Here is a 12,494-nt window from a genome sequence, read left to right as displayed (position 1 = left end):
AAGCTTGCTACAATCCATTTATTCTGTGCTCATCATGTGAATAATTTATTCCAGGAGGCAAGTACGCACTGCCAAGGTTATTTACTATTCTCTAGTAACATAAACTCTACTTAAATAGATGCAAATCCACACTTAGAGGAAATGATCTTTTTTATTTTTTTCTTTTAAAACAGGGTCTCATCACTCCTAGAGTGAAGTGGCATCATCATAGATCAAATGCCTGGACTCAAGGGATCCTCTGGCCTCAGCCTCCTGAGTAGCTGGAACTACAGATGGGCACCACCACATCTGGATAATTTTTCTTTTCTTGTGGAAATATGTTCTCACTCTGTTGCTCAGGCTGGTCTCAAACTCCTGGGCTTAGCAATCCTCTCATCTTGGCCTCCCAAAGTGCTGGGATTATAGGCATGAGCCACCATGCCTGGACAAAATGATCTTTTTTTAAGAGTGTGAGGCACTTAACTAAACAAACCAAGATACTATGGCTCACTACAAGTGTGACCATTAGGAATTCTTCTCTTATTCTTTACTATTTCTCTCTTTTGCTTTGTCTTTCCATTTTAAATTGGCTTTCTGAGCCATCTTGCAGATAAAATGAAATGCTGCTCGACTTAGTCCCACCAGCACAAGCTGCCAAGGGAAACTGGTTCTGGGGATAGGGCACAAAGAACAGGTGTGTGCTGCAGTGGTAGGGGGCCAGTTCAAAGAGTGAGAACCGAGAAAGTCAGCCTCAGAATGCTGGACAAGGACCAAGCAAGAGCCCACTGGCTGGGAAGAGTCAAGCCCCCAGAGGATGGACTGGAAGCCAGGCAAAGCAACGGCATAACAGGCCCGGAATGTGCTTTGATCCAAGGCTGTAATGCAGGCAAGGCTGATGTCAATTGTGAAGTCTGGAAGCTCTGTGTGTGGGGGTGGGAGGGCTCAGCCAGACAGCCAGGCCACGCCTGAATAGTGTAATTACACCCGTGCATACTGTGTTGAACATTTAATTTGGGTCAAAGACTGTGCTTTCTGTGCTGTGGTCCTAATGGGAACAGGTCTCTAATGTTCTCTTTTTTCCCCCCTTCTGGGTCTTGGTTGGATCACCCTTCCCCACCTCCTTTGAAGTGAGTCAGGGCCAGGAATCTTTCTTTAACCAATAAGTGTGAGTCGTGTGGATGTATCATTTCTGGGTAGAAGCACTGAGAGCCATTACGTGACTCTCCAGCTTCCCTGTAGCAGCCCTGGCGATCATGAAAGCAAGTACCAAGACAGAGGTGCCATCAGGCAGGGCGGCTGGGTAGAGAAGAGCCCCGGCCAACCCACAGAGAGAGGCGTGAGGGAAAGACGCACTTTTGTGGTGTGGAGTCCCTGGTGTTTGGGGACTGTCCCCGCCACATACACACGGATGGTCCTGTTTCATCTGGCAAACCTGCAACTTCCAGAAGGAGGAACGTGGATGTGCACCTTGGTGACCGTGGTCACAGAGCTAAGAAGAAGCAGAGTCAAAGTCTAAACCCTGGTCTGTCTAACCAGAGCCCCTACTCGTGACCACACTTTGTCAAGAGCCAATTTAATAGAGCAGGAGGGAAAAGAAAGCATCCTCATCTCCATAAATAGCTCCAGGAAACTTCTATACGACACACTGGCATAAAACCAAACAACTGTGAGGGGCAGCTTCTGTATTTCTCCCTCTACAAAAATGAAAAAGTTCGAAAAGGTCATATAGCACCAAAGGATATCAGCCTAACGTGCCCTATTAAACGGTTACCCCCAAAGTGATCTCAAGGGTGGGAGAGCAGGGGTGATTTAGCAAGGTAGGGGAGTGGCTCCTTATTCCTCTTGCCAATTTGGCTCAATAATAATCCTTTACCCTCACATTATACCTAAATTAAATAAGATCCTGCAGAGAATAACACCTCCAGTGTTTCCCAAGCCTAATGCCTTTCTAAAGCCCTAAAGCATTTTATTAGGCAGAAGAGGAAGCAAAAGATTCTAAGAGCAAACAGCATTATTTGTAGCTAATAAGACAAGATTCCAGGGGTGGCCACAAGTTCATGAAATTTCCAAGTAGAGTTCAAAGTCCAGAATTCATAGTATGAAGCACAACTTCCTTTGTAGCTTCTAATCATGATTTCCAAATGGAATAATTCCCTCCCTATATCTATTCCTTATTAAATGTTCATCTTAAGTACCAACCAACCAGTGATAGAAATGACATCTGAAGACTGGCTGAAAGCATTCCAACCTTCACTCAATTTCTGTCATTTTTCTCTTGTCCAACCTTGGGATTAGCACAGTAGCATTTAAAGCAGAGAAAGAGAGATAAATTATTCTCCCTTTTAGCAAAGTAGGTGGAAATGTATTCTTTATCTGTGCATTTTACAATGTGCTATTGACTTTCAGATTAAGTCATCCCTCTGAAGTCTGGACAGAGTCCACTGCCACATTTCGTTTCAGGGAATTCCGTTATCGTGATGACCATACACATGTGTCATTTGAAGTCATAACTTAGATTGGCTTTTCAAGCACCAGCAAAATAACTGAGTAGGCTGTTTTCGGGCATATGATCTCCATCATAATTATTAATTCATTTTTCAGCATAATAAAAACAGTAGCCATCTATTTGATTAGATCAGAAGGGTATTTTTAAACTACCGTACATCACCTTTGGATTTTATTTTCATTTTATTTATTTATTTATTTATTTATTTTTGCAGTTTTTGGCCGGGGCTGGGTTTGCACCCACTACCCCTCTGGCATATGGGGCCGGCGCCCTACTCCTTTGAGCTACAGGCGCCGCCCTACCTTTGAATTTTATATGACATGCTCATCCTAGTACCTACAACACTTGAACTAGAAGGTCCCACATGCACAGAACATTGTCTATAATGATATCAACATGACGTCTTCACGCTCTCTGTAGCAATGACACCCCATGTTACGTTTGTTACAGGTTTCTAAAATCTCAAATACAAATTAGAAACTAACATCAAACTGCTTCAAACATCATTGTATATGCAACACGTCGTGTATTGTAACACCTAGTGCTTGAATTCACGTAAAATTTACATTTTTATGCTAACTTAATTTTGCATGGCACTTTCACAAATACTAACTCCTTAGAAAGGTTTGTGAATGTTTCAAAGGAGCAGGAGAACAGCACCAAAAAAATTCACTTGCTGCAAAGTTCGCCTTTCTACTTGAAAGAAGGTATAGAGGAAAACATCACAAGAGAATGGATCTGTCCTATGAAATGCAGTTGAGATAGCAAAACAAGGGTGCTGATTTAAATAACAAATGAGGTGATTGATTTTTTTTTTTTTTTTTAATGAATGCGATGCTCTCTTTTGGCCTGGGTGAAAAAGAAAGCACAGGTGCTCACTTGCTTTCCAACAACCAGATCTTCCTTCCTTGGGGAGTCTGAGCATCCTGTACTCACCGGGCAGGTGAAGCCACCAAATCCCAGATGGACTGACTTGATACTTTGAATAAGAACTCCAAAGTGAGGAATAGGTTAAGTACAACGTGTGTAGCGTTTGTGACTCAGGAAGACATCGTCAGAGACGATTGCACTATTGATTTTCGGTAAGAGAATAATGGAAATAGATGAGCTGAAAGCACAAGCTACAAATGAACACACATTCAGAGGGAAAGTAAAATGAAGGGATGTTCCATCCTTATTCTAAGGCTAGAGCAGTTTCTGCAGTACTAGAATCAACAAGGGCAAGAAGCAACTAGAATCAACCATGCAGAGATGCTGTCTGTCTCCTTTAAACACCCAGTCCCTTCACTAACTCTGGACTGTGCACTTAAAGGCTGCTCCTTTCAAAAAACTTGCATCCTAGAGATCCCTTCACTTGCTTCCACGGTCTTCAGGACTCAAAGCAGTAGCAAAGGGCTCTGGACACACGAGGAGACACAGCCTTTCACTCAACTCAAACCTTCACATCAGAGCTTTCAGTGACTACACCAGACCCTCAGATAAAAGGCACAGATCTTCTTCTCAGACTGTAATAGAGAAATACCCCTTCCTTGCACGCGTCCTCCTGGGAAGCCTATTGGTGCTTCCAAGCCCAGGAATACGGCTTCGGGATTCAGGGCAACGCAGCCGTTGGAGATGTGTGTGTTCCAGAAGTCCTCAGTCTTATCAATTTTTTTTTAATCATTATTGGTATCCTGACCCAAATACAAGAAAACCTCCACATTTCATTAACAGACTCAATTTGGATTCTGCAGCTCCGCAGGAAGAAACAGCGTCTTCTAAGCCTTAGCTAGCTGCGCTGCACTCTGGAGATAATTCTCCTAGTTCAATTCTAACATCTGGTTACGAAGACGCTAATGGTTCGGATTTAAAACCGTAGATCCTTTTTAGAAGTACTTTCCCCTTTCAGAACGGCAAGCCTCGGTGACCCAACCCAGAGCAACAATGCTTTGCCCACACTCATTGGGGCGCAGGTCCCGCTCTCCTGGCCAAGCTCCCACCTTCTGGAGTGGCAGGTTTCTGGGGACCCGGGAGATCCGCTTGTTGTTTCAGCTTTTCTCCCTACAACGCACAAATCTCCCCTTAATTGGGCTCAAGTAGAGAGGATTACCGAGTGTTCATTCCAGCGGACCGACGCTCTGCAGAAAACTAATTTTTGTGCACTGGCCCAGGCCGGTCCCAAGCAGCTCCAACTTTACGGATCTGTTCATTTGTTGGGTTTTGGACTGAGTAAAAGAGACCCCCAAACCCAGGCAGACGTCCCACTAACGCCCACTACGGCGCACTGCCAGGTTGCTCTGAGCCACGCTGTGGCACTTGCACTTCTAACTCACCCTGCACAAGCAACCCAAGAACACAGTGCAAACGAATCTTACGGGGTGACACCGGAGGACAGATCCCGGTGAGCAGAGGCCAGGCGGTGCCTGAAAGAGAACCTCCGCCCCCCTCCCCGCAGCCCCGTAGTTAAAGCGAAAAAACGCAAGGGGAGAAGCCTCCGGGTCGGGCGGAGGAGACTGATGCCCGCCCGGCCCCGCGCCCCGCGCCCCGCGCCCGGCGCCCGGAGCGCTCTCGGGCCGCCGCGGGAAGGGGTGTGCGCGGCAGGTGCCCGGCCGAGGCCGGGGGGAGCGAGCCGCCTTACGTGCTCCAGCTTGTCTTTCCTCCGGAGCCAGACGCTGGCGCTGTAGTCCTGCTGCTTCACGCTGCTGTAGAAGTTCGCGCCCACTCGGGTCAGGCTAGGCGAGGGCTCCTTAGGGCGGCTTTTGAGCCTCAACTGCTCGAAGCCCTCGTGGGGGGAGGCTGAGAGCCACTCGTGCTGCCGGATCTCCATCCTGACATGACCAGGCGGCGGCCGGCGCGCAGCGGACTCGGGTGGGCTTGCGGGAGGCCGAGCGCGAGCTGGAGAAGGAGCCGGAGGAGCCCGCGGGCGCCGGGAGCGCGGGGAGCGCGGAGTGCCAGGCGGGAGGGGCGAGCGCGGGAGGAAGGGGAGAAGGCGGCGTCGGGGCAAGGGCAGGTGGCAAGGTGGGGAGTGGAGAAGGATACGGTTGGGGGGGCGGGGGGAACAAAAGGGAAGCAGGGAGGGAGGGGAAGCCCGTTCCAAGCAGGCCGAAGTGCTCGGTGCGCCGGCTGTGGTCGCGGCGTCGCCCGGCGGCTGCGGTCCAGAGCGGGCGCTCCGCTCGCCGGCTCCCTGCGGCACCGACTGGGACCCGGGCCGGCTCCGGGGCGGGCGGGCGGGCGGCGGCGGCGCGGGTGGGGTGCGGTGGGAGGGGCCGCGCCGGCAGGTTGGCGCAGTGAGGAGCCCAGGGCTGCGGGTCCGGCCGCCGCCCCTCCCGCCGCGCCCTGGCCGGGCGACCGCCTCCCGCTGCCGAGCCGCCGGTGCCCAAGCCCGCTACACCTCTCCCTCGCCCATTTCCACTGGAAAGCCAAAGAGCAAGCGGAGAAGTGGGCGCCTTCTCCGCTCCTCCCTGCTGCTTGCTGAGTGCGGGGACTGCTCGGGAGGGAGAAGCTGAGAGCCCCCGTCCCTCCCACACCCGCACCCCGCCCCACTCTCCTCCTCAAAGTTCTACCAACTTCCTAAGAGCCTACTTGTCCCACCCCAGGGGTGTTAGAGCCGAGGATGCCCAGCAGCCCCCACCCCCAGAAAATGGCCAGGAGGACTTGTCTTTCCTTGAGCCTTGAACGCTACTTCCAGGGAGGGTGGAGCGAGGCAACTGCGCCGGGGGCGGTATCCCCGCGGGCGGGCAGGCTGAACCGGCACCGCAGCTCCGGCCCTCCGCGTCCACAGAGGACGGGGCTCCCAGCGCTGCGTCCTTCCTCGCAGCCTCGCATCCTGGGGAGTGACCCGGCTGTTCTACAACGCTCCGCGGGTGCTGGGGCTGGTCACTGGGTGTTCGCGGTTGGGCTGTTGTTTCCTTTCTTTTCTAGCCCCCTAGGACCAGGCTTTACCGCCCCCCACCCCGGGCTTGTGACATCTACTCCCCCCCCACCCCCGACCCATTCTAAACCGGCCAAGCCTGATGATTACTAGGAATAAAGGTGACGGGCTAATAATTAAATAGGAAATCTCTTTATCTTTTGTTTTCTTCGGAATCAGCATCTCAAAACATTTTTTGGCTTTTTTGAAAAGCTAAACCAACTAGTGGTACGGGTTTCTCCGGTCAGTGCAAAAGCTTGGGAAGTAAGTACACTCGGGCTGTTGATGGGTGAGGCGCTGCCAAGCTCCCTCAAGTCTCTCCAGCCTTGGCGGAACTCACCTCCAGCACTGTCCTGCTTGGATGATGATTTTAAAGAAATTCTAGATTGGAATTTGACAAATTTTTGCGAGGAGAAGGACTGTGTCTCTTTTCTTTTCAAAGTCTCCATTGCAAAGGAATGTATTGTAAAAATAATAGCTGAAATCAAAGCCTGTGCGCGGTTAAGATGGAGAAGCCATTGAATACAAACCGTGTACGTTTGAGTCTTGCCGATTGGTTTCAAAAGTTAGGGCCTGAATTGTGCTGTATACTACAGGATGCCCCACAAAGTTCTTGTGCAATTTATAAAATTTATAAAACAGTAGCTATTTTAAATTGCACACGAACTTTATGGCCACCCTGTCTATACCCCAACCTGTAAGTAGCTCTAAGCTTCACACGGCTATTCTGCAAGATAAAATGGTGGGAGCCCCATTTTCCAGTGAGAGAACCGGGGGGGACAACTTACACTTCCAAGCTGAGACTTGAACCAGGTTGCACATTTGAAGCCGGCTGCGAACACTACACATTCCTGTTCTGGCACATCTCATTTTTGCCTATTACAATGATTTACTACATACTGTCTTCCAGTTTTTACTCTTGCATTTTAGCTTTCACAGGTTTTGCTATTTTTTTTTAAGTATAACTATTCAACTTAAATGACTACAAACAATTATGTAGTCTTTTATAAAATTGTTGTTAGGAAAGATTCCCTGGCCCTTCTGCAGAGAATACCTCTGCCCTTGCTCTATGAGATCATAGTGAAGGTAATACTACACATGTATATGGAAATCTTGACAAGTGACAACCTCCCAGCTCAAGGTTATAATGAAATGTTCTACCGTAGAAGAATTTAAACAAATGGTTCCTTATTGAGCCTGCTTTTCAAATGGAATGGATTTTTTAAACTATATAGAAAAATACTAGGGAAGTTGCTACCATCTTCATTTTTAGAAAAGAGAACACTGGGGGCATGTATGTTACAGAAAACTACAGAAATGAGCATTATAATCAACTCATAATGTTTGTTATGATCAAAAATATTGAAGTATAAATTTTTGCTGTTTTGTACTTAATCTCCTTAGTATATAAGGGCAGACATGTAAATGGGTGCAACAAGTTCAAATAAACCTCGGTGCGGTCTTATGCACAATTTTTTTCTATGTTGGATTCTTGTCCAAGTTCATCATTTATGACAGTCATATGGACCTGGCTGGCTGACCTTCAGAAGAACATTTTATACAAAATTGAACTCAATTCAAACTATTGTAAGGGAGAAAAAATATTTCTGCACACGGCCAATGACAATATATAAATGTAGCCCCCAAATATTAAAGTGTACGAATATTATTGAATGTATAAATTAACTCCCATAGTGTTTTTCTTGTACATTTTCATAGCCCTTACGTTTTCTGAATACATTATCAGGGTTATGAATTATGTACTGGTCCATTGGTGTCTTAGGAGCTGGGCCAGTCCTGATCATTTACCAGGTCATAGAGCCTTACACGTGATGAGCACTCAGTAAGCCATAGTGAATAAATAACTAAATGGGTGCTAACATTTCACAACACGTTTTTGCTGCTTCATCTTGAAAATCACTGGATTTCACATTAAAATGTCTAGATTTTAGTACCAGATTGCTTATTACTCAATTATTACTTTCCTGGTTTTCATTTCATTTTCATCGCCTTCAAGTTCATCCAATAAATGGGAAATAATCATGGCTACCTCAACTGATTGCTACAGGAATGAAGTGATATAATACATGAGAAATTGTTCTTTACATTATTTTAATGAGTTATCATTTTCTTGGGCAGTTATATCACTTAATCTTGATTGCTTATAATTAATTATAGCAACTGCATTTAGCTACAAATTTGCATTTCATTGATGTTTATATTTATTCTAAAACTTTACCAAAGTTGGTATTGTAGAACCTTCAAACTATAGAGAATATACAAGTAAAACACCAATGAGCCATCATATCTACTGATTTCAAACTTAAATTTAACAGATATCATTGACCAGGATTTGTTAATGGTGTTTGAGTTATGCATTATGTATTGACATAAAACTTAAAAGTATCAAGAAATAACTCGGAGTATTAAACCTTTCATAATAACAATAGTACTTCATTTTCCCATAATATTTGCATTAGTAACATATTACATTTACGTCATGGAAAAATTATCTGAAAGTAATAGTGGTAGTTGCCACCAGTTCCATTTTTCAAAAGGAGGAAACCAAAGTTCACGGAAGTTAAATAACCTGCCCAAAGCCGTGTGTCAGGTAAGTCACATTATCTGGTCAAAAAGCCAGTTTCATTTCCTCTAAATAAAGGACTAATTTTTTTTTTTTTAACCATCTGATCAAAAAAATTCACAGGAAAGCTTCTGAGTAATTACATGTTTCATTTTTCACATGTGTACTTTTACTAGGTATTACTAGGCCTTGTCAGAGATTCATTATTCATGAACAAAACATCTCAATAATTAGACCTTCCCTAACAGAATGCCTTATGTCCCTCTTAATTACTCTTATACTTGACCATATTAAAACATTGACTCATTCCTTGTTGTCAAGATGTAAGTCCAGTAGCTAAAAACAGCATTGCTTTTCAAACAACATGTTAATTATATCATTATTTCTGTAGAAAAATTGAATAATGTAATGTCATTAGAACTAAATTCATTCCAGAATTAAGATTTTTACTGAAAGGAACCTTTCCTTAAAAGGTACATTATTCTCTGACAAGGGGTCTTTTGTGCTACAATATTTTCTTTAGCCAGGTAGTTATTATTGATTAGTCCTAAGGTGACAATCAGGGGTTTTAAATATTATGCTCAATTTTTAATAAAGTGAATTTCTCTGTGTACAAACTTCTTTTAGGCTAACGATTCTAATTATGAGTACCTGCTCCAGCTACTGTATTAGCCAGTCATCAAAGGCATTATATCATTTGTTTCTTATAAAACCTTACAAAGTAAACAGAACCATCCCCAGGTTACAGATGAGGAAAAAAAGACCAAAAAGAGTAACTCTTTTTTTTTTTTTTCATTAAATCATAGCTGTGTACATTGATAAATTCATGGGGCATCATTCACTAGCTTCACAGACCGTTTACCAAGTTTCACATATATACCCCCAAAAGAGTAACTCTTAAGAGACACAAGGAGCAAAAGGAAACACTGTGGGTAAAACTCAGGGTGGCTCAGCCCCAAAAACCTTCCACAACACCAGACTGCCTGGCCTTGCTTGGATTCTTTTCATTGCTGCTGAGCTGAAACCCCCACATTAATAAAACCGGGGAGTAGAGGAAGAGGCCAACCAGCCCCCCCCCCCCGGGTGAGATCCCTGTCTCTCAGAGGCTCCCATTTTAGTACACAAGGAGAACCAGCTCACATACCACTGGAATATTTCTGAGAGTTAGAAACCCTGGTTCTAGTGTCAGCTCAGTTGGCCATCAACCAACAGTGGGGACTTGACCAAGCTGTTTTACTTAATTGAATCTGTCATGTTGCTATGGTTTGGTCATGAAGTTTGGCTTTACAGTAGAGCGCTGGGCAAGGCCATCACATCAACTCAGAGGATAAGGCAGTGGCTATCCTAAAAATAATAACTAAATAAATAAATGGGCTAGCAGAAACAGTTTAGCAAAATGAGAAGCTTCTGCTAAGAAAAAAAATCTGAATTCTCCTAACTTAATAGTTCTCAACCTTCCTAATGCCGCAATGTATTTTCATTGTTAAAAAGGGATCACCACCCACAGATTGAGAACTGCTGTCCTAAATCATAATTAATTGCTAATTAATCAGACAGTTGCCCAAATTAGCCTGTCATTTAGCCTTTACATCCACAGACATAGAACTGTGACTTGATATTTCAAAATCACCCTGCTAGTCTAAATTCTACTTTGATTCTCTCAGATTATTTGTATGCATCCATCAGGGCAATTAGTATTAAGTATGTCCTGTCCAAAGTAATAAAAAGAAATATTGGTGATAATATAAGCCACATGATAGTTCTTACTCATCTCTATATTCTAGAAACTAAAATCTAACTTGAAATCATGTGATATGAGAATAGTGCATGTTTACTGCATTGGGGCCCCCAGGTGAAATGGACATTGACTGTAAAAGTGTCCATGGCTTTCTTTTATTCTGTTCCTTTATAAGAACCCATTATTGTACAGTCAATATCATAAAACTATTTGAACACCTCTGACATCCACCATTTGTTCACTTATGCTAAAGAGGAATTTCCTGACTCTTTAGAGATCTTTAGTATCCCTGACAACCAGAGTAATGTTTCTCTTTAGCAAATCACTGAAACAAATATAAGCCGATGTGTAGCATCACAGTGCTTGACCAAGATCACCACTGAAAGCTCCTGTACGTTACACAGTAGCTTTTGAAGTCAGATTGAGACCCATTTGTTTCACAGCAATGAAATTCAGAAAGCTCAGAGTTCATTTCTATGTTCAGTTACCGTAGCTCTCCTTGGTTTTAGCTTTTGTAGGCCAGTGATCTCTCCCCTGCCCTCCTGATTATGTGGTTCTAGCTCTTCACCCTCATCTTTTTTTTTTTTTTTTGTAGAGACAGTCTTACTTTATCACCCTCTGTAGAGTGCCGTGGCCTCACACAGCTCACAGCAACCTCCAACTCCTGGGCTGAAGCGATTCTCTTGCCTCAGCCTCCCGAGTAGCTGGGACTACAGGTGCCCGCCACAGTGCTCGGCTATTTTTTGGTTGCAGTTTGGCCGGGGCCGGGTTTGAACCCGCCACCCTCGGTATATGGCGCCAGCGCCTTACCGACTGAGCCACAGGCACCGCCCACCCTCATCTTAATGATGTTATATTCTTCTGGTCTTTGTTTTTACCTTAATCTGCCCCAATGGCTTTTTTTTTAAGGGAGGCAGAGTGTAAATAATAGATTTAGTTAAGAAGAATTAGTCTGGGGCGGCGCCTGTGGCTCAGTCGGTAGGGCGCCGGCCCCATATACCGAGGGTGGCGGGTTCAAACCCGGCCCCGGCCAAACTGCAACCAAAAAATAGCCGGGCGTTGTGGCGGCCGCCTGTAGTCCCAGCTACTCGGGAGGCTGAGGCAAGAGAATGGCTTAAGCCCAGGAGTTGGAGGTTGCTGTGAGCTGTGTGAGGCCACGGCACTCTACCGAGGGCCATAGGGTGAGACTCTGTCTCTACAAAAAAAAAAAAAAAAAAAAAGAAGAATTAGTCTGTCACGAACCAAGACTGCTTGACAATATGTTGACTCAATGGATTAGTTTCAAGTTATAAAAACTATTAAATTGATAGACAAAGTTGGAAGAGACACGTTAAATATCTTTCATTTACCTCTTTTAACATTTCCCCTCTGACTATACTTAAGCTACTCATTCTTTCTAAAATAATTTACTTGACAATTGATGTGTGCTAGGCTATAAAGACATAAGATAGATAAAACAAGATTAAAAATTATTTCGTCTTGATCTGGCTGGAGAAGCAGATAAGTGAAGCAACTAGGGGTGAACTGGGGTGAAGGTACCAGAGCAAATAATCTAAATGAGGATAAGATTCTAAAAAGAAAATACAACTAAACATGTAGATGATCTTTGCAAAGAGAGAAAGTTTGGTTTTACTAAATTGAAACTCACAATTTCAATTGACAGATTTATACTTAGCTTCCAGTACATACTTAGAATTTGAGAAGTACTATGGAGATTCAACATTCTGAGAAATCATAAATGCTGACTTAGGAGAATTTGCAATTTTATAAATAAACAAACTCTAATGAAACCAGGAAT

The 12,494-nt window shown here is 44.5% G+C and overlaps 1 protein-coding gene across 2 annotated transcripts in view; it reads right to left on the bottom strand.

Moving 5' to 3' along the window:
- PLD5 (phospholipase D family member 5) overlaps positions 1-5,412 on the bottom strand; it is a 400,042-nt gene extending 394,630 nt beyond the window's left edge. Inside the window, exon 1 of one of the 2 annotated variants that reach the window (XM_053607901.1) lies at positions 5,103-5,412. In XM_053607901.1, the coding sequence (XP_053463876.1) occupies positions 5,103-5,291 (189 nt within the window). In that variant the 5' untranslated portion in view covers positions 5,292-5,412. The remainder of the gene's footprint in view (positions 1-5,102) is intronic. The other variant, XM_053607904.1, reaches the window with a different exon arrangement.
- Positions 5,413-12,494: the final 7,082 nt, after the last annotated feature.

Source organism: Nycticebus coucang, chromosome 10, assembly GCF_027406575.1.
Source record: "Nycticebus coucang isolate mNycCou1 chromosome 10, mNycCou1.pri, whole genome shotgun sequence".
Lineage (NCBI taxonomy): Eukaryota > Metazoa > Chordata > Mammalia > Primates > Lorisidae > Nycticebus > Nycticebus coucang.
This window is presented reverse-complemented; position numbering and strand designations above follow the sequence as displayed.